At 38.3% G+C, this 20,127-nt stretch overlaps 2 protein-coding genes across 2 annotated transcripts in view; both read right to left on the reverse strand.

Annotated features, from left to right (window-relative positions):
• Positions 1-20,127, reverse strand: part of LOC126070942 (olfactory receptor 7G2-like) — a 457,831-nt gene that overhangs the window by 423,775 nt on the left and 13,929 nt on the right. The window lies entirely within an intron of this gene.
• LOC126070953 (olfactory receptor 7G2-like) lies at positions 434-1,456 on the reverse strand. The gene has a single exon (XM_049875277.1). The coding sequence runs from the start codon at positions 1,364-1,366 to the stop codon at positions 434-436; it is 933 nt and encodes a 310-aa protein (XP_049731234.1). The 5' UTR covers positions 1,367-1,456.

The following is a 20,127-nucleotide window of genomic DNA, read 5'->3' on the forward strand; positions in this document are numbered from 1 at the left end:
AGAAAAAAGAAAGGGAGACTCATTGCTTAGGGACATTGGCTAAGAGTGATGGAAAAATTTAAACATGAATAGTGGTGATGATTGCACAACATGAAGAAGGTAATTAATGTCACTAAATGGCACATGTAAAAAATGTTGAAATGACAAATGTTTCATTACGTATATAGTTACCAAAATAAACATAAATAAATAAATGCTTTAACACTCCTTGCTAATAAGGTAAAAATTGTCACAAGACAGAAGCATGTATAAATAAATAAATATACTCATAAGTAAAAATGCATTTGAATTGATAAACATATAAAGCTTTTTATCATCAAAATGAAAAAAAAAAAAAAGACTCTCGTTACCACAAAAATGTAACATTCTGATTCCCCCAGTACAATTTCACTATGACTCATCTAGAAGCCCAAGGCTAAGGCAGATAATACAATCATGAAAAAGATGTTCTCCACAGGAGTTTCTTCAAGGCTCCCTTCATGTCCCTGTTCCTCAGGCTGTAGATAAATGGGTTTATCATTGGAGGGACCACAGTGTACATCACTGAGGCTACTGCTGTCTTCTTGGAAAAATGAGTAACTGCAGAACTAATGTACACCCCAAAGGCTGTCCCATAGAATAAGAGAACCATTGACAGGTGAGACCCACAGGTGGAGAAAGCTTTATACATTCCACCAGCTGATGGTATTCTCAGAATGGAAGAAACAATTTCAATGTAAGAGAAAATAATCCCAAGGAAAGTAACACCACCCAGTATACTTAGTAAATATGTCAGGATGTTATTGACAAGAGTATTGGAGCAGGCAAGTTTGATGACCAGAGCAAGTTCACAGAAGAAGTGAGGGATTTCCCTGTCTGTGCAGAAGGACAGCCTTAGTATCATCAGACTGTGGAGCAGAGCATCCATCAAACTAATAAGCAAGGAGAGCAGAATCAGCAGGCCACAGAGGTGAGAGTTCATGATGACTGTGTACCTCAGCGGTTGGCAGATGGCCACATAGCGGTCATAGGTCATTGCTGCAAGGAGAAAATTTTCCATGCCTGCGAATATCATGAGGAAGCAAACCTGGGTGAGGCAGCCTGTGTAACTGATGGATTTGCTCTGTGTCTGGATGTTCATCAGCATCTTGGGGACCGTGGTGGTGCTGAAACACATGTCAGTGAAGGACAGGTTGGAGAGGAAAAAGTACATGGGGGTGTGGAGGTGGGAGTCTGAGCTGATGGCCAGGATGATGAGTAGGTTCCCCAACACTGTGACGAGGTACATGGTCAGGAATAGTCCGAAGAGGAAGGGCTGCAGTTCTGAATCCTCTGAGAGCCCCAGGAGGAAGAATGCTGCTACACCAGTTTGGTTTTCTGATGTCATGTTGTTGATTAGTCTGATGATGGAAGTGATAGGAAAGAGATCTACAAAGATTGCTTATTTTAGAGAAATCCTCACATTTGTATTGTGAAATGAAGTGAACACTACAAATATTTTCTCTGTCTCCTTCCCTCTCCCACTCTTTCCTTTCATCTGCCTCTGTCCCATCCTCTCTACCTTCCTCCCTTCTTCTGTTTTCTATCACTTCTGTTATCATATCAACAAAAAAATTTCCATCTGAATAAATACCCAAGTGGTCTCCTTGATTTTGTTCTTGTTGTGTGCCTTGAGTGATATCAGTCTAATAACAGCCCTATAGGACAGAGTAGAACTGGCCCCTAGGGTTTTTCAAGAAGGAGCTGGTGGATTTCAACTGCTGACCTTTTAGTTAGCAGCCAAGCTCTTAAACGCTATGCTACCAGGGCTCTTTGCTTTAAAAGTCTTGAAGTCTCTGACCACGTAGGTAATATCTATGTGTTTATTGAATACTGTTTATCAACATTGTGCCCAGTAATAGGAATGAAATAGAAAAAAGTACATGGTTTTTACCTTTGGAATTTTCCAAAGCCTTCAAACTAGCAGAAAAACAAATTCTACATCTGTGTTTTAGAGCAATGGTTCTCAAACTGCTTTTCATCAGAATTAGCTGAAGGGCTTTTTGAGCCCCCACAGAGTATTGGCTTCTGAATTTGGAATCTAAGGCTCTAAATTTGTTCTTTCTAACAAATTCTCAAATGCTATTGCTAATGGCCTGGGGCCACACTTTGAGGGCCACTCTTCTAGAACATCAACCATTATGGCCCATGTACAATCAGCTCATCTGCAGGGAGGAACAGATGTGGTGCACTTCATGAGGAGATGGGGACCTGGCTCACCAGGCTCTGCAGAGGGACTTGGGGAGGAGTTCAAGCCCTTGACTCAATCATTTTCAGTTCTTCCTCAAAATCATACCTTTCAATTTTTTGTTTCCATTTAAAGTCCCATCATTTAAGTTCTTATTCCTTGTTATTATTGTTCTAATTAATAGCAGTATTATTAGAATGTATAATAATAAATATCATAATTGTCAAAAACTGCTGCCATTACTACTACTAACACTTACTGAGTCCCGACTATTTCAGGAAGTTTTCAGGATTTGCTGTAGTTATTCTCACAACAGAGATGTGAATTAGGAACTTCTATTTTCCTACATTATATCCACGACCTCAAGTGAAGGTAAAGGAGAAGTGTGGTGAATTTACAGATACAAAGTACATGGTACTCTGGAAAACAGCACTAACAGGATTTGAACTCAGGCTGTGAGACCTTAGAGCATACATCATACCACCACATGATACAACCTCTGTGTAGGGGATGACCAGGCATCCTGAAGGGTCAACAGATTCCATCACTTGCCTTTTGAAAAGTTCCAGCTGAATTAAAACCCAAGTGCTTTCCCCGGTATTCAGGGTTATCTAAACTCTGACCACATAGGTAGTGACAGCATCAAGACAGGACCCACACTCAGGAACTGAAGTCAAGACAGAATGTGCTACCTGAAATCTCAAGCTGTTATCCTATTATGTCAATGGGACTCTTTTCTTCCATTTATTTCAAGATGGAAACATTATCTTCATAAATGGTATATACCCATTGTTACAGAGTTGATTCCAAATTACAGCATCCCTATAGAACAGAGTGACACTGCTATATAGTTTCCAAGGCTGAAATCTTTGGGAAAATAGACTGCCACATCATTCCCCCATGGAGAAGCTGGTGGGTTGGACAGCGAACCTTTCAGTTAGCAACAGAGCTCTTAATCACTGCACCACCAGGGCAACAAGGTGATACGTAGCACATCCTTTTTTCCCAAAACAGAAGAATGGGAGGAAAGAGGAATGCATGAGTCTTCAAAAACTGGAAAATAAAAAAAGCAACAATTTGTTAGTGTGTCCGAAGCAAAATCCTGACATCTTTGCTTTTTAACACTTTAAAGAGGTTTTTGGCAGCAGATTTGCCCAATGCAATGTCATCTGATTTCCTGACTGCTGCTTCCATGGGCACTGATTGTGGATACAAGTAAAATGAAATCCCTGATAACTTCAACAGTTTCTCTATTCATCATGATGCTTATTGGTCCAGTTGTGAGGATTTTTGCCTTCTCTTTGTTGAGGTCTAATGCATACTGAAGGCTGTAGTCTTTGATCTCCATCTGTAAGTGCTTCAAGTCCTCTTCACTTCCAGCAAGCAAGGGTGTATCATCTGCATATTGCAGTTTGCTGATGAGTCTTCCTCCAATCCTGATGCCCCATTCTTCTTCATAAAGTTCTGCTTCCAAGATTATTTCCTCAGAATACAGATTGAATTAACATGGTGAAAAGATAAAACCCTGATGCACACCTTTCTTGATTTTAAACCATGCTGTATGTCCTTGTTCTGTTTGTACAACTACCTCTCAGTCTATGTACAAGTTCTGCAAGAGCACACTCAAGTGTGCTGGAATTCCCATTTTGCACAATGTTATCCGTAATTTGTTACGATCCACACAACTGAATGTCTTTGCATAGTAAATAAGACACAGGTAAACATCTTTCTGGTATTTTCTGCTTTTAGCCAATATCAGCCTGACATCTGCAATGATGTACCTCATTTCAAATTCTCTTCTTCGTTTCACATCCTCTTCTGAATCCTGTTTGAATTTCTGACAGTTCCCTATTGATGAACATGTTACAACCATTTTTTAATTACCTTCAGCAAAATTTTACTTGTGATATTGATGAAATTTTTCAATAATTTCTGTATTCCATTGAATGACCTCTCTTTGCAAAGGGCACAAATATGGATCTCTTCCAGTCAGTTGTCCAGAAATTTGTCTTCCAAATTTCTTGGCATAGACAAGCAACTGCTTTCAGCATTAAATCTGTTATTTGAAACATCTCAATTGGTATTCTATCAATTTCCAGAGACTTGTTTTTAACCTATGACTTCAGTGCAGCCTGGACTTCTTCCTTCAATACAACTGGTTCTGCATCATCTGCTACCTCCTGAGATGGTTGAACATTGATCAATGTTTTTTGGTGTTGTGACTCTGTATTCCTTCCATCTTCTTTTGAGACTTCCTGTGTTGTTCAATATTTTGCCCATAGAATTCTTCAGAATTGCAACTTTATGTCTGAATTCTTTCCTAGTTCTTTCAGCCTGAAAAATGCCAAGCATGTTCTTCCATTTTGGTTTTATATTTCCTGGTCTTTGCACATTTCATTATAATACTTTAATATTTCTTCTTTAGCTGACCTTTGAAATCTTCTGTTCAGCTCTTTTACTTCAACATTTCTTCCATTTGCTTTAGCTACTGAAGTTCAAGAGCAAGATTCAGAGTCTTTTCTTCATCCATTTTGGTCTTTACTTCATTTCCTGTCTTTTTAATGACCTTTTTCTTTCTTAATGCATGATGTCCTTGATGTCATCCACAACTCATCTGGTCTTCAGTCACTGGTGTTTAAAGCCTTAAAAATGAAAAGTGTCACTTTGAGGACAAAGATTCACCTGGTTCAAAGCATGGTATTTTCTATCATCTTATATGCATGGGAAAGATGGACAGTGAATAAGGAAGATTGAAGAAGAATCGATGCATTTGAATTATAGTGTTGGCAAAGAATATTTATAATACCATGGACTTCCAGAAGAATGAACAAATATGTCTTGGAGGGAATACAGCCAGAATTGTCCTTAGAAGTGAGGTAGGTGAAAATTTGTCTCACTTACATTGAACATGTTATCTCCAATCCCTGGAGAAGAACATGATGCTTGGTAATGTAGAGCGTCAGTAAAAACAAGGAAGAACCTCAACCAGATGGATTGACACAGCAGCTGAAACAATGGGCTCAAGCATAACAAGAATCATGAGGACGGCACAGTGACTTGTTCTATTGTACATAGGGTCACTAGGAGTCAGAACTGACTTGTTAGCACCAAACAACAACAACGAGCAGAGCCAAGAATAAGAAAGACACACTCTACCAACACAAATATCTAGGCTGCTTACCGGAGGATCTCAATGGTAGTAGAAAAAGAAGAAAGATTGTCAAGTCAGCCTTAAAGGAGAAAAAAGACACTGAGCAAAGTACAACTGGACACCTCAAATATTTATGTAGTTGTGGGACTTAAAAAATTCAATCAATACAAGTTGCTCAGCAAGGAGCCTGACATCTGGTCGTTGTGAAGTACTATTTAAGGCTATAGTGATGACTGAATAAGATAATGGAACTTATTTTTAGAAATTCCTGACCTTCCCAAATGCAACAATGTATGAAATAAACACATATAAACTCTTTTCTGTTTGACTGCCACTCACATTTTTACATGTAAATCAATGGAAAAAGAAACCATAGAATTTCAAATTTCAAATGGAATAGAACTCATAATTAATCTCTATTAATAGATTATTACTTTCAGATTAATTTTTTCATTCCTTTCCTCTCTTTCCAGATAGCACGTTGGATCTGTTCCTCCCTTCCTCTTTCCCTTTTTATGACAGAGTATTCGAATAACCCCTCCCTGCTCAATAGCTTCATCCATTCCCTCTCCTTTTTATGTTTTGACTCATAGTCTACACTGTATAATTAGCATATGTTAGAAAAGGTAATGTGAAAATCAATTGTGATACTTTGAATCTTCTTTCCTTCTGTTCCTGGCTTGGCCCCATCAAACCTGGGTCAGGAAGCATGGGCACTGGCTCTTTTGGGAATCCTGAGGCTGTGTACTGAGATCAACTCCAGGACACTCCCATTTTTCCGATATTAAGATGAGACCCCTGAAGATATCTCGATCTCTAAAACAGGTAACAGTTGATCGACTACATCTTCGATACATTTCCCCTTTATTCTTATAAACCAATGCTGTAGAAAAAGTCTGTGAAAGTGTCTATCTCAAAGATGAACAACTCATTAGGATCCTTGTTTTTTTAGCTTAATGGCACAAGGCAAACAAACTCTGCTCTCCCAACACAAACATCCAGGCTGCTTGAAAAGAGGCTCTGGCCATAAGCATGAAGTTCTGACAACAAGCAACCTTAATAACCAGAAACCATGAAACCCAGAGCTGTCAAGTCAATTCTGGCTCATAGTGACCCTATGGGACAGAGTGGAACTGCCCCATAGAGTTTCCAAGGAGCGCCTGGTGGATTTGAACTGTCGACCCTTTGGTTAGCAGCCATAGCACTTAACCACTATGCCACCAGGGTTTCCAGCAACCTTAATAGCATCAATCAATTGGTTTAACATTTGGTCACAGACACTCCTGACTTTAATCCAGCCTGTAGCACTTGCTTTATCAACAAAGATATTTTTAGAACTCCTTGAGAATCTTCCATCACCTCATTGTATGATAGGAACCATCATAAAACCTTATTGCAATTTTGTAAGGATGAAAATGAATAGACAAAACCATCAAGTATGGTGTTCAACAAATGACATCGTCTCAATATTTCCTGTTCTGATTTGTTCTGCATGGGCATAACCTGATGGCTTATTATAGAACTGAGTAATTGTTGCACAAGAATCAGGGAAGAGTAGAGAGAGAAAGGACATACCTAGCAAGATAATTACAAATTTTACGGAGGAATAGATATGGTAAAAGTCCACTGGGACTCTTCCTCATGTAAAAAAGCAAAGGGAAGAAAGAACCCCAATGAATATGAATGATATCAATGTTCATCTCTAATGATATATTATAAAATATGTAGCAATTAAATTGAATAAATTAGATCTAGATGTATCAACACAAATAATGAAAACTCAGAAGAAAAAAGTACCTTGTCTAAAATGACAGGTATAAAAAATAGGAAGGGAAAATTTAAATAAGTTTTAAAATAACATAGATATAAATTTACATTTTTTTTATCACAAAACATTTCAAGCATGCTGAGAAGTACAGAGAAAAATAATAAAATCCTGGTTTTTCACCACTCTGCACCATCAAATTAAAATCAATGTCACTGAACAATTTGTGTAGAAATTATTGAATGGAAACCTAACCTGCTATGTAAATCTTCATCAAAAACACAATATTATCTAAAAAATATGTTGCCATGTTTCCATTATTTTTTTTAATGAAATAATGCATGTTTATTTGAAATCCTCGTTTATTTTTCACATCTCAGTATTTTTCCCTCCTCCAGGTGAACAACACAGAACTTCTATACATTAGTCCCCTGTGTATTCAATATATTTATTATGATGCTATCCATAAGCAATGTTTTTGTTTTGCTTTAATACATTAATATACTCTAATTACTCCTTAAAAATAATACATTTAGGGGAGGCGGAGCCAAGATGGCGGACTAGGCAGACGCTACCTCGGATCCCTCTTACAACAAAGACACGGAAAAACAAGTGAATCGATCACATACATAACAATCTACGAACCCTGAACAACAAACACAGATTTAGAGACGGAGAACGAACTAATACGGGGAAGCAGAGATTGTTTCCAGAGCCTGGAGCCAGCATACCAGTCAGGTACGGCACAAGCACAGAGACCTGCTCCACCCCCCTGAACTAACCCCGGGAGGGGGACTAGCCGGTTCCACGGGCGGCGTGGGACGCAGCCGTTAGGAGAAGTCCCCGGGAGGCAGTGACTGATCTTGGAGCAGAAAGAGCAGCACCCGAGCCGGGGAACCGTCCCACAGGGATTTGGACTGCACGCAGCGGATTTTCTGGAAAAACTAGTTTCCCAGTGATGGCTCGGAGACAACAATCCATATCAAACCACTTAAAGAAGGAGACCGTGACAGCTTCTCCAACTCCCCAAACAAAAGAATCAAAATCTTTCCCAAATGAAGATACAATTTTGGAATTATCAGATACAGAATATAAAAAACTAATTTACAGAATGCTTAATGATATCACAAATGAAATTAGGATATCTGCAGAAAAAGCCAAGGAACACACTGATAAAACTGTTGAAGAACTCAAAAAGATTATTCAAGAACATACTGGAAAAATTAATAAGTTGCAAGAATCCATAGAGAGACAACATGTAGAAATCCAAAAGATTAACAATAAAATAACAGAATTAGACAACACACTAGGAAGTCAGAAGAGCAGACTCGAGCAGTTAGAATGCAGACTGGGACATCTGGAGGACCAGGGAATCAACACCAACATAGCTGAAAAAAAATCAAATAAAAGAATTAAAAAAAATGAAGAAACCCTAAGAATTATGTGGGACTCTATCAAGAAGGATAACCTGCGGGTGATTGGAGTCCCAGAACAGGGAGGGGGGACAGAAAACACAGAGAAAATAGTTGAAGAACTTCTGACAGAAAACTTCCCTGACATCATGAAAAACGAAAGGATATCTATCCAAGATGCTCATCGAACCCCATTTAAGATTGATCCAAAAAGAAAAACACCAAGACATATTATCATCAAACTCACCAAAACCAAAGATAAACAGAAAATTTTAAAAGCAGCCAGGGAGAAAAGAAAGGTTTCCTTCAAGGGAGAATCAATAAGAATATGTTCTGACTACTCAGCAGAAACCATGCAGGCAAGAAGGGAATGGGACGACATATACAGAACACTGAAGGAGAAGAACTGCCAACCAAGGATCATATATCCAGCAAAACTCTCTCTGAAATATGAAGGCGAAATTAAGATATTTACAGACAAACACAAGTTTAGAGAATTTCCAAAAACCAAACCAAAGCTACAAGAAATACTAAAGGATATTGTTTGGTCAGAGAACCAATAATATCAGATATCAGCACAACACAAGGTCACAAAACAGAACGTCCTGATATCAACTCAAATAGGGAAATCACAAAAACAAACAAATTAAGATTAATTAAAAAAAATACACATAACAGGGAATCATGGAAGTCAATAGGTAAAAGATCACAATAATCAAAAAGAGGGACTAAATACAGGAGGCACTGAACTGCCATATGGAGAGTGATACAAGGCGATATAGAACAATACAAGTTAGGTTTTTACTTAGAAAAATAGGGGTATATAATGAGGTAACCACAAAAAGGTATAACAACTCTATAACTCAAGACAAAAACCAAGAAAAACGTAACGACTCAACTAACATAAAGTCAAACACTATGAAAGTGAGGATCTCACAATTTACTAAGAAAAACGCCTCAGCACAAAAAAGTATGTGGAAAAATGAAATTGTCAACAACACACATAAAAAGGCATCAAAATGACAGCACTAAAAACTTATTTATCTATAATTACCCTGAATGTAAATGGACTAAATGCACCAATAAAGAGACAGAGAGTCACAGACTGGATAAAGAAACACGATCCATCTATATGCTGCCTACAAGAGACACACCTTAGACTTAGAGACACAAACAAACTAAAACTCAAAGGATGGAAAAAAGTATATCAAGCAAACAATAAGCAAAAAAGAAGAGGAGTAGCAATATTAATTTCTGACAAAATAGACTTTAGACTTAAATCCACCACAAAGGATAAAGAAGGACACTATATAATGATAAAAGGGACAATTGATCAGGAAGACATAACCATATTAAATATTTACGCACCCAATGACAGGGCTGCAAGATATATAAATCAAATTTTAACAGAACTGAAAAGCGAGATAGATACCTCCACAATTATAGTAGGAGACTTCAACACACCCCTTTCGGAGAAGGACAGGACATCCAGTAAGAAGCTCAACAGAGACACGGAAGATCTAATTACAACAATCAACCAACTTGACCTCATTGACTTATACAGAACTCTCCACCCAACTGCTGCAAAATATACTTTTTTTTCTAGCGCACATGGAACATTCTCTAGAATAGACCACATATTAGGTCATAAAACAAACCTTTGCAGAGTCCAAAACATCGAAATATTACAAAGCATCTTCTCAGACCACAAGGCAATAAAACTAGAGATCAATAACAGAAGAACGAGGGAAAAGAAATCAAATACTTGGAAAATGAACAATACCCTCCTGAAAAAAGACTGGGTTATAGAAGACATCAAGGAGGGAATAAGGAAATTCATAGACAGCAACGAGAATGAAAATACTTCCTATCAAAACCTCTGGGACACAGCAAAAGCAGTGCTCAGAGGTCAATTTATATCAATAAATGCACACATACAAAAAGAAGAAAGAGCCAAAATCAGAGAACTGTCCCTACAACTTGAACAAATAGAAAGTGAGCAACAAAAGAATCCATCAGGCACCAGAAGAAAACAAATAATAAAAATTAGAGCTGAACTAAATGAATTAGAGAACAGAAAAACAATTGAAAGAATTAACAAAGCCAAAAGCTGGTTCTTTGAAAAAATTAACAAAATTGATAAACCATTGGCTAGACTGACTAAAGAAATACAGGAAAGGAAACAAATAACCCGAATAAGAAATGAGAAGGACCACATCACAACAGAACCAAATGAAATTAAAAGAATCATTTCAGATTATTATGAAAAATTGTACTCTAACAAATTTGAAAACCTAGAAGAAATGGATGAATTCCTTGAAAAACACTACCTACCTAAACTAACACATTCAGAAGCAGAACAACTAAATAGACCCATAACAAAAAAAGAGATTGAAACGGTAATCAAAAAACTCCCAACAAAAAAAAGTCCTGGCCCGGACGGCTTCACTGCAGAGTTCTACCAAATTTTCAGAGAAGAGTTAACACCACTACTACTAAAGGTATTCCAAAGCATAGAAAATGACGGAATACTACCCAACTCATTCTATGAAGCCACCATCTCCCTGATACCAAAACCAGGTAAAGACATTACAAAAAAAGAAAATTATAGACCTATATCCCTCATGAACATTGATGCAAAAATCCTCAACAAAATTCTAGCCAATAGAATCCAACAACACATCAAAAAAATAATTCACCCTGATCAAGTGGGATTTATACCAGGTATGCAAGGCTGGTTTAATATCAGAAAAACCATTAATGTAATCCATCACATAAATAAAACAAAAGACAAAAACCACATGATCTTATCAATTGATGCAGAAAAGGCATTTGACAAAGTCCAACACCCATTTATGATAAAAACTCTTACCAAAATAGGAATTGAAGGAAAATTCCTCAACATAATAAAGGGCATCTATGCAAAGCCAACAGCCAATATCACTCTAAATGGAGAGAACCTGAAAGCATTTCCCTTGAGAACGGGAACCAGACAAGGATGCCCTTTATCACCGCTCTTATTCAACATCGTGTTGGAAGTCTTAGCCAGGGCAATCAGGCTAGACAAAGAAATAAAAGGTATCCGGATTGGCAAGGAAGAAGTAAAGTTATCACTATTTGCAGATGACATGATTATATACACAGAAAACCCTAAGGAATCCTCCAGAAAACTACTGAAACTAATAGAAGAGTTTGGCAGAGTCTCAGGTTATAAAATAAACATACAAAAATCACTTGGATTCCTCTACATCAACAAAAAGAACACCGAAGAGGAAATAACCAAATCTGTACCATTCACGGTAGCCCCCAAGAAGATAAGATACTTAGGAATAAATCTTACCAAGGATGTAAAAGACCTATACAAAGAAAACTACAAAGCTCTACTACAAGAAATTCAAAAGGACATACTTAAGTGGAAAAACATACCTTGCTCATGGATAGGAAGACTTAACATAGTAAAAATGTCTATTCTACCAAAAGCCATCTATACATTTAACGCACTTCCGATCCAAATTCCAATGTCATATTTTAAGGGGATAGAGAAACAAATCACCAATTTCATATGGAAGGGAAAAAAGCCCCGGATAAGCAAAGCACTACTGAAAAAGAAGAAGAAAGTGGGAGGCCTCACCTTACCTGACTTCAGAACCTATTATACAGCCACAGTAGTCAAAACAGCCTGGTATTGGTACAACAACAGACACATAGACCAATGGAACAGAACTGAGAACCCAGACATAGATCCATCCACGTATGAGCAGCTGATATTTGACAAAGGACCAGTGTCAATTAACTGGGGAAAAGACAGCCTTTTTAACAAATGGTGCTGGCATAACTGGATATCCATTTGCAAAAAAATGAAACAGGACCCATACCTCACACCATGCACAAAAACTAACTCCAAGTGGATCAAAGACCTAAACATAAAGACTAAAACGATAAAGATCATGGAAGAAAAAATTGGGACAACCCTAGGAGCCCTAATACAAGGTATAAACAGAATACAAAACATTACCAAAAATGATGAAGAGAAACCCGATAATTGGGAGCTCCTAAAAATCAAACACCTATGCTCATCTAAAGACTTCACCAAAAGAGTAAAAAGACCACCTACAGATTGGGAAAGAATTTTCAGCTATGACATCTCCGACCAGCGCCTGATCTCTAAAATCTACATGATTCTGTCAAAACTCAACCACAAAAAGACAAACAACCCAATCAAGAAGTGGGCAAAGGATATGAACACACATTTCTCTAAAGAAGATATTCAGGCAGCCAACAGATACATGAGAAAATGCTCTCGATCATTAGCCATTAGAGAAATGCAAATTAAAACTACGATGAGATTCCATCTCACACCAGCAAGGCTGGCATTAATCCAAAAAACACAAAATAATAAATGTTGGAGAGGCTGCGGAGAGATTGGAACTCTCATACACTGCTGGTGGGAATGTAAAATGGTACAACCACTTTGGAAATCTATCTGGCGTTATCTTAAACAGTTAGAAATAGAACTACCATACAACCCAGAAATCCCACTCCTCGGAATATACCCTAGAGATACAAGAGCCTTCATACAAACAGATATATGCACACCCATGTTTATTGCAGCTCTGTTTACAATAGCAAAAAGTTGGAAGCAACCAAGGTGTCCATCAACGGATGAATGGGTAAATAAATTGTGGTATATTCACACAATGGAATACTACGCATCGATAAAGAACAGTGACGAATCTCTGAAACATTTCATAACATGGAGGAACCTGGAAGGCATTATGCTGAGCGAAATGAGTCAGAGGCAAAAGGACAAATACTGTATAAGACCACTATTATAAGATCTTGAGAAATAGTAAACCTGAGAAGAACACATACTTTTGTGGTTACGAGGGGGGGAGGGAGGGAGGGTGGGAGAGGGTTTTTTTATTGATTAATCAGTAGATAAGAACTGCTTTAGGTGAAGGGAAAGACAACACTCAATACATGGAAGGTCAGCTCAATTGGACTGGACCAAAAGCAAAGAAGTTTCCGGGATAAAATGAATGCTTCAAAGCTCAGCGGAGCAAGTGCGGGGGTCTGGGGAACATGGTTTGCGGGGACTTCTAAGTCAATTGGCAAAATAATTCTATTATGAAATCATTCTGCATCCCACTTTGAAATGTGGCGTCTGGGGTCTTAAATGCTAACAAGCAGCCATCTAAGATGCAGCAATTGGTCTCAACCCACCTGGAGCAAAGGAAAATGAAGAACACCAAGCCCACATGACAACTAAGAGCCCAAGAGACAGAAAGGGCCACATGAACCAGAGACCTACATCATCCTGAGACCAGAAGAACTAGTTGGTGCCCGGCCACAATCGATGACTGCCCTGACAGGGAGCTCAGCAGAGGACCCCTGAGGGAGCAGGAGAGCAGTGGGATGCAGACCCCAAATTCTCATAAGAAGACCAAACTTAATGGTCTGACTGAGACTGGAGGAATCCCGGCGGTCATGCTCTCCAGACCTTCTGTTGACACAGGACAGGAACCATCCCTGAAGACAACTCATCAGACATGAAAGGGACTGGTCAGCGGGTGGGAGAGAGACGCTGATGAAGAGTGAGCTAATTATATCAGGTGTACACTTGAGATTGTGTTGGCAACTCTTGTCTGGAGGGGGGATGGGAGGATAGAGAGAGAGGGAAGCCGGCAAAATTGTCAAGAAAGGAGAGAATGAAAGGGCTGACTCAAGACGGGGAGAGTAAGTGGGAGTAGGGAGTGAGATGTATGTAAACTTATATGTGACAGACTGATTGGATTTGTAAACGTTCACTTGAAGCTTAATAAAAGTTATTATAAAAAAAAAAATACATTTAATAATTTATCAGTCTTGGTATTCTTTGTTTTGATTCATTAACTCTAACTACCTTAAGATATTCCACTCGATCACATCACAATTTATGCTTTTTCCAGGTGATGGGCATTTTTACTGGGGTATATATAAAAAATTATATATTTTTTATACACACACACACACACACACTTTAAACTGCACTGGAGACCAACCAAATTCGAGACTGTGGTTGCCTCTTAGGAAGCAAAGAAGGGAAATGGAGGGGACTATAAAGAGTATGTCTTCTTTATGTGTACCATTTTGTTACTTTAACAAAAAAAAATGGCAAAATGTCAGCATTCATTAATTCTGGAAGCGTTGGTACATAGGTGTTTATCCTATTACTCTGTGCTGTATTTTCTTTAAAATATTTAATAGAACACTGGTACACTTCAGATGTAGCTTGTGGAGTCAACCTGGTTCTCCAACTCCACTCTGAGTCCTCAGAGCCCAGTACTGGGGCCAAGGCCAAAGATCCCCCCGACGAAAGGGTGTCAAGACCCAAGTACTGAAAGATAAGGAGAAGCTGACCACATGCCCCAGCCCCCTGCCAAAGAAATAAAAGAAAATTTTAAAGAATCTAAAACATTTATAAAAATTGAGCAAGGACAGGTTTCTTTTGAGGTTGGAAAAAAATTCATGGAGCTTGAGGGTCAGAGTAGATGATTAGCAGAATGAGACCTGCTCAAGTATTGCTGCAAATGTACAAGGAAGTATGTCAATAAGGTGATGAATAATTAGGCAGGGACCTCACCTATGATTCCACTCTGCTCCTCTTCTACCAGAACACAACTCACTGCTGCCCCAAATAGGCTGATAGACAAAGACCTCTCCCTATTTTCAAAGGATAAACTAGGTGTCAAATTACCTTGGTGCCAGCACTAAGGAATGACATTCAGTTCTCCCAGGAAGTTGAAGGATAAAAATGGAAGCTCTGTATTGATGGAGCACAGAGGAGAGGGGATGGACCAGGAAGCCTCCTGTGGAAAGTGATGGTCCCTGGGACAAGGTTCAAATGTGCTACCTACTGGCCTGGTCAGGGTTGTTGAGTGCATGGCCACAGGCAGACTATTTATAGTCTCTGCAACCTTAGAGCGTTCAATATCCAAAGCTCCTCATTAGTCAAATTCTTTTGCAAATCCTTATGGAGTAAGTCTCAGAGAAGGAAGAGCTTCACTTTGGCTGACTCCCTCATTCTGAGAGGCCAGGAATACGCATTGATACCCATCACTTCCTCTTTTCTCTATCTCCTTCTGCTCACATCCATTTCAAGTACCTTACACACATGGACACACCTACCTTCTGTAATTGACTCTAGTCTTCTTTCATTAGGTATGTTGAAAAGAACTGCTGTCCTAACAACATCAGGAAGAATGCTACCACATGCAGGCTCAAAAGTACAGTGCGTTTATATGGGTGTATGAATTCCCAATACAAATACAAATATAGCAAATGTATCCTGAAAAATGTACACTAACGACTATTTCTATACATTACTCATTAGAGGTTTATCAGGTTTGTACATATTATATTTAGCCCTTTCTAATACATTTTCTGTAATCAATATGGACTGAACATGTAACAGACATTATACATGCTTTTTAAAATTTTTCTACCAAATTTTCTCAATTTCACATTAGTAGGTTCAATATACATTTCTTTTCCACTATAGTTTGAGATCATGGCTCTTTGTTACCAATATTGTTGAAGTAGATTACAAAGAATCAAATAATCAGTCTACCTCTCATATAATGTACCTTGGTGGTTATAACTGACTGTTGTTTGGGGTATGTTCCTTAAGACAGCAAACTTATTTTTAGGTGAGAGACATGCTATAATAATAAAGACCTGTGATCCTAATGCAGGAATAGATACAACAGACCATTTGATCTGAAAAGAGAGCCCCTCAAAAATATCAACATGAATGGACAGTGTATTTTCTTTTTAATTTTTTTGTGCTTTAAGTGAAAGTTTACAAATCAAGTCAGTCTCTCGTATAAAAATTTATGTACACCTCGCTTATATACTGCTAGTTGCTCTCCCCCTAATGAAACAGCATACTACTTCCCTCCACTTTCTATTTTCATGTCCACTTGGCTACCTTATGACCCCTCTGCCCTCTCTTCTCCCCTCCGGACAAGAGCTGCCCACATAGTCTCATGTGTCTACTTGATCCAAGAAGCTCACTCCTCACCAATATCATTTCCTATCCCATAAAAAAAAAAAAAAAAAAAAAATAGACCAGTACAATCCCTGTCTGAAGAGTTGGCTTTGGGTATGGTTCCTATCTTGGGCCAAGAAATGGTCTGGGGACCATGACCTCAATGGTCCTTCTAGTCTCAGTCAGACCATTAAGTCCAGTCTTTTTATGAGAATTTGAGGTCGCATCTCACTGCTTTTCCTGCTACCTCAGTGTTTTTTTGTTGTGTTCCCTGTAAGGGCGGTCATCAGTAGCAGCCGGGCAAGATCTAGTTCTTCTCGTCTCAGGCTGATGCAGCCTCTGGTTTATGTGGCCCTTTCTGTCTTTTGGGCTAGTAATTATCTTGTATCTTTGGTGTTCTTCATTCTCCTTTGGTCCAGGTGGGTTATGATCAATTGATGCATATTGGATGGCTGCTTGCTAGCATTTAAGACCCCAGATGCCACTCTCCAAAGTGGGATGCAAAATGTTTTCTTAATAGATTTTATTATGCCAGTGGACTTAGATGTCCCCTGAAACCATGGTCCCCAAACCCCCGCCCTTGACACACTGGACTTTGAAGCATTCAGTTCATTCAGGAAACTTCTTTCCTTTTGGTTTAGTCCAGTTGCGTTGACCTCACCTGCATTATGTGTTATCGTTCCCTTCCCCTAAAGTAGTTCTTATCTTCTAATTAGTGAAAACTCCTCTCCCTCCCTCCTTCCCCTTTCTCATAACCATCAAAGAATATTTTCTTCTCTATTTAAACTGTTTTTTCAGTTCTTATAATAGTGGTCTCTTACAATATTTGTCCTTTTGCAACTGACTAATTTCACTCAGCATAACGCCTTCCAGATTCCTCCATGTTATGAAAGGTTTCACAGATTCCTCATTTTTCTTTATTGATGCATAGTATTCCACTGTGCAAATATACCATAATTTATCCATTCATCCGCTGATGGGCACCTTGATTGCTTCCATCTTTTTGCTATTGTAAACAGTACTGCAATGAACATGGGTGTGCATATATCTGTCCGTGTAAAGGCTCTTTTTTCTCTAGGATATATTCCAAGGAGTGGGATTGCTGGATCATATGGTAGTTCTATTTCTAGCTTTTTAAGGAAGTGCCAAATCAATTTCCAAAGTGGTTGTACCATTTTACATTCCCACCAGCAGTGTAGAAGTGTTTCCATCTCTCCACAACCTCTCCAACATTTATTATTTTGTATTTTTTGGATTAATGCCAGCCTTGTTGGAGTGAGATGGAATCTCATTGTAGTTTTGATTCGCATTTCTGTAATGGCCAATGAAGACCATTTCCTTATGTACCTGTTAGCTACCTGAATGTCTTCTTCAGTGAAGTGTCTGTTCATATCTTTTGCGTATCTTTTAATCGGGTTTTTTCATAGTTGATTTTTTGCAGTATCCTGTAGATTTTAGACATAAGACACTGATCAGAAATGTCATAGCTAAAAACTTTTTCCCAGTCTGTAGATAATCTTTTTACTCTTTTGGTGAAGTCTTTGGATGACCATGTTGCTGTTGTTAGGTGCTGTCGATTTGGTTCCAACTCATAGAGGCCCTATGCAAAACAGAACGAAACACTCCCCAGTCCTGAGCCATCCTTACAATCCTCGTTATGCTTAAGCTCATTGTTGCAGCCACTGTGTCTCTCCACCTCCAAAGTATGTAAGATGCAGTCTCACCATCCTTGCTTCTAAGGAGCATTCTGGCTGTACTTCTAAGACAGATTTGTTCGTTCTTTTGGCAGTCCATGGTATATTCAATATTCTTCACCAACACCACAATTCGAAGGCATCAATTCTTCTTCGGTCCTCCTTATTCATTGTCCTGCTTTCACATGCAAATGATATGATTGAAAATACCATGGCTTGGGTCAGGCACACCTTGGTCTTCAAGGTGACATCTTTACTCTTCAACACTTTAAAGAGGTCGTTTGCAGCAGATTTACCGAATGCAATGCATCTTTTGATTTCTTGACTGCTGCTTGAATGGCTGTTAATTGTGGATCCAAGTAAAATGAAATCCTTGACAACTTCAATCTTTTCTCTGTTTTTCATGATGTTGCTTGTTGGTCCAGTTGTGAGGATTTTTGTTTTCTTTATGTTGAGGTGAGTAAAGAATGAGCATAGATGTTTGATTTTTAGGAGCTCCCTGTTATCTAGTTTTTCTTCTCCATTTTTAATAATGTTTTGTATACAGTTTATGACATGTATTAGGGCTCCTAGCATTGTTACTATTTTTTCTTCCATGATCTCTATTGTTTTAGATTTTATATTTAGGTCTTTGATCCATTTTGAGTTAGTTTTTTCAACGGTATAAGGTATGGATCTTGTTTCTTTTTTTTTTTTTTTTACAGATTGATACCCAGTTATGCCAGCAGCATTTGTTAAAAACAGTGTCTTTTCCCCGTTTAAGTGACTTTGAGCCTTTGTCAAATATCAGCTGCACATATGTGGTTGGATTTATGTCTGGATTCTCAATTCTATTCCATTGGTTTATGTATCTGTTGTTGTACCAGTACCAGGCTGTTTTTACTACTGTGATGGTATAATATGTTCTAAAATCAGGTAGAGTGAGGCCTCCCACCTTGTCCTTTTTCAGTAATGCTTTACTTACCCAGGGCCTCTTTCCCTTCCATATGCAGTTGGTGATTTATTTCTCCATCTCATCAAAAAATTGTCATTGGTATTTGGATCAGAATTGCATTGTATCTATAGGAAGGTTTTGGTAGAATAGACATTTTGACAATGTTATATCTTCCTATCCATGAGCAAGCTTTGTTTCTCCACTTACATAGTTCTCTTTTGGTTTCTTGCAGTACTCTTGCAGTTTTCTATGTATAGGTCTTTTACATCTCTGGTAGGATTTATTCCTAAGTATTTTATCTTCTTGGGGGCTACTGGAAATCGTATTGATTTGGTGATTTCCTCTTCAATGTTCTTTTTGTTAGTGTAGAGGAAGCCATCTGATTTTTGTATGTTTATCTTGTATCCTTATTCTCTGCTGAACTCTTCTATTAGTTTCAGTAGTTTTCTTGAGGATTCTTTAGGGTTTTCTGTGTATAAGATCATGTCATCTGCAAATAGAGATACTTTTATTTCTTCCTTACCAATCTGGATGCACTTTATTTCTTTATCGAGCCTAACTGCTCGGGCTAGGAACTCCAGCACGATGTTGAATAGAGTGGTAATAAAGGGCATCCTTGTCTGGTTCCTGATCTCAAGGGGAATACTTTCAGACTCTCTCCATTTAGGATGATGTTGGCCGTTGCCTGTTGGCTTTGTATAAATTCCCTCTATTATGTTGAGGAATTCTCCTTCTGTTCCTATTTTGCTGAGAGTTCTTATCATGAATGGGTGTTGAACTTTGTCAAATGCCTTTTCTGTATCAGTTGATAAGATCATGTGGTCCTTGCCTTTTTTTTATTTATATGATGGATTACATTAATTGTTTTTCTAATGTTGAACCATTCCTGCATACTTGGTATGAATCCCACTTGGTCATGGTGAGTTATTATTATTA

Source organism: Elephas maximus, chromosome 3, assembly GCF_024166365.1.
Source record: "Elephas maximus indicus isolate mEleMax1 chromosome 3, mEleMax1 primary haplotype, whole genome shotgun sequence".
NCBI lineage: Eukaryota > Metazoa > Chordata > Mammalia > Proboscidea > Elephantidae > Elephas > Elephas maximus.

Bases quoted from the DNA above. Each gene is read 5' to 3' on its own strand.
- LOC126070953 (XM_049875277.1), bottom strand. From the start codon at position 1,366: ATGACATCAGAAAACCAAACTGGTGTAGCAGCATTCTTCCTCCTGGGG.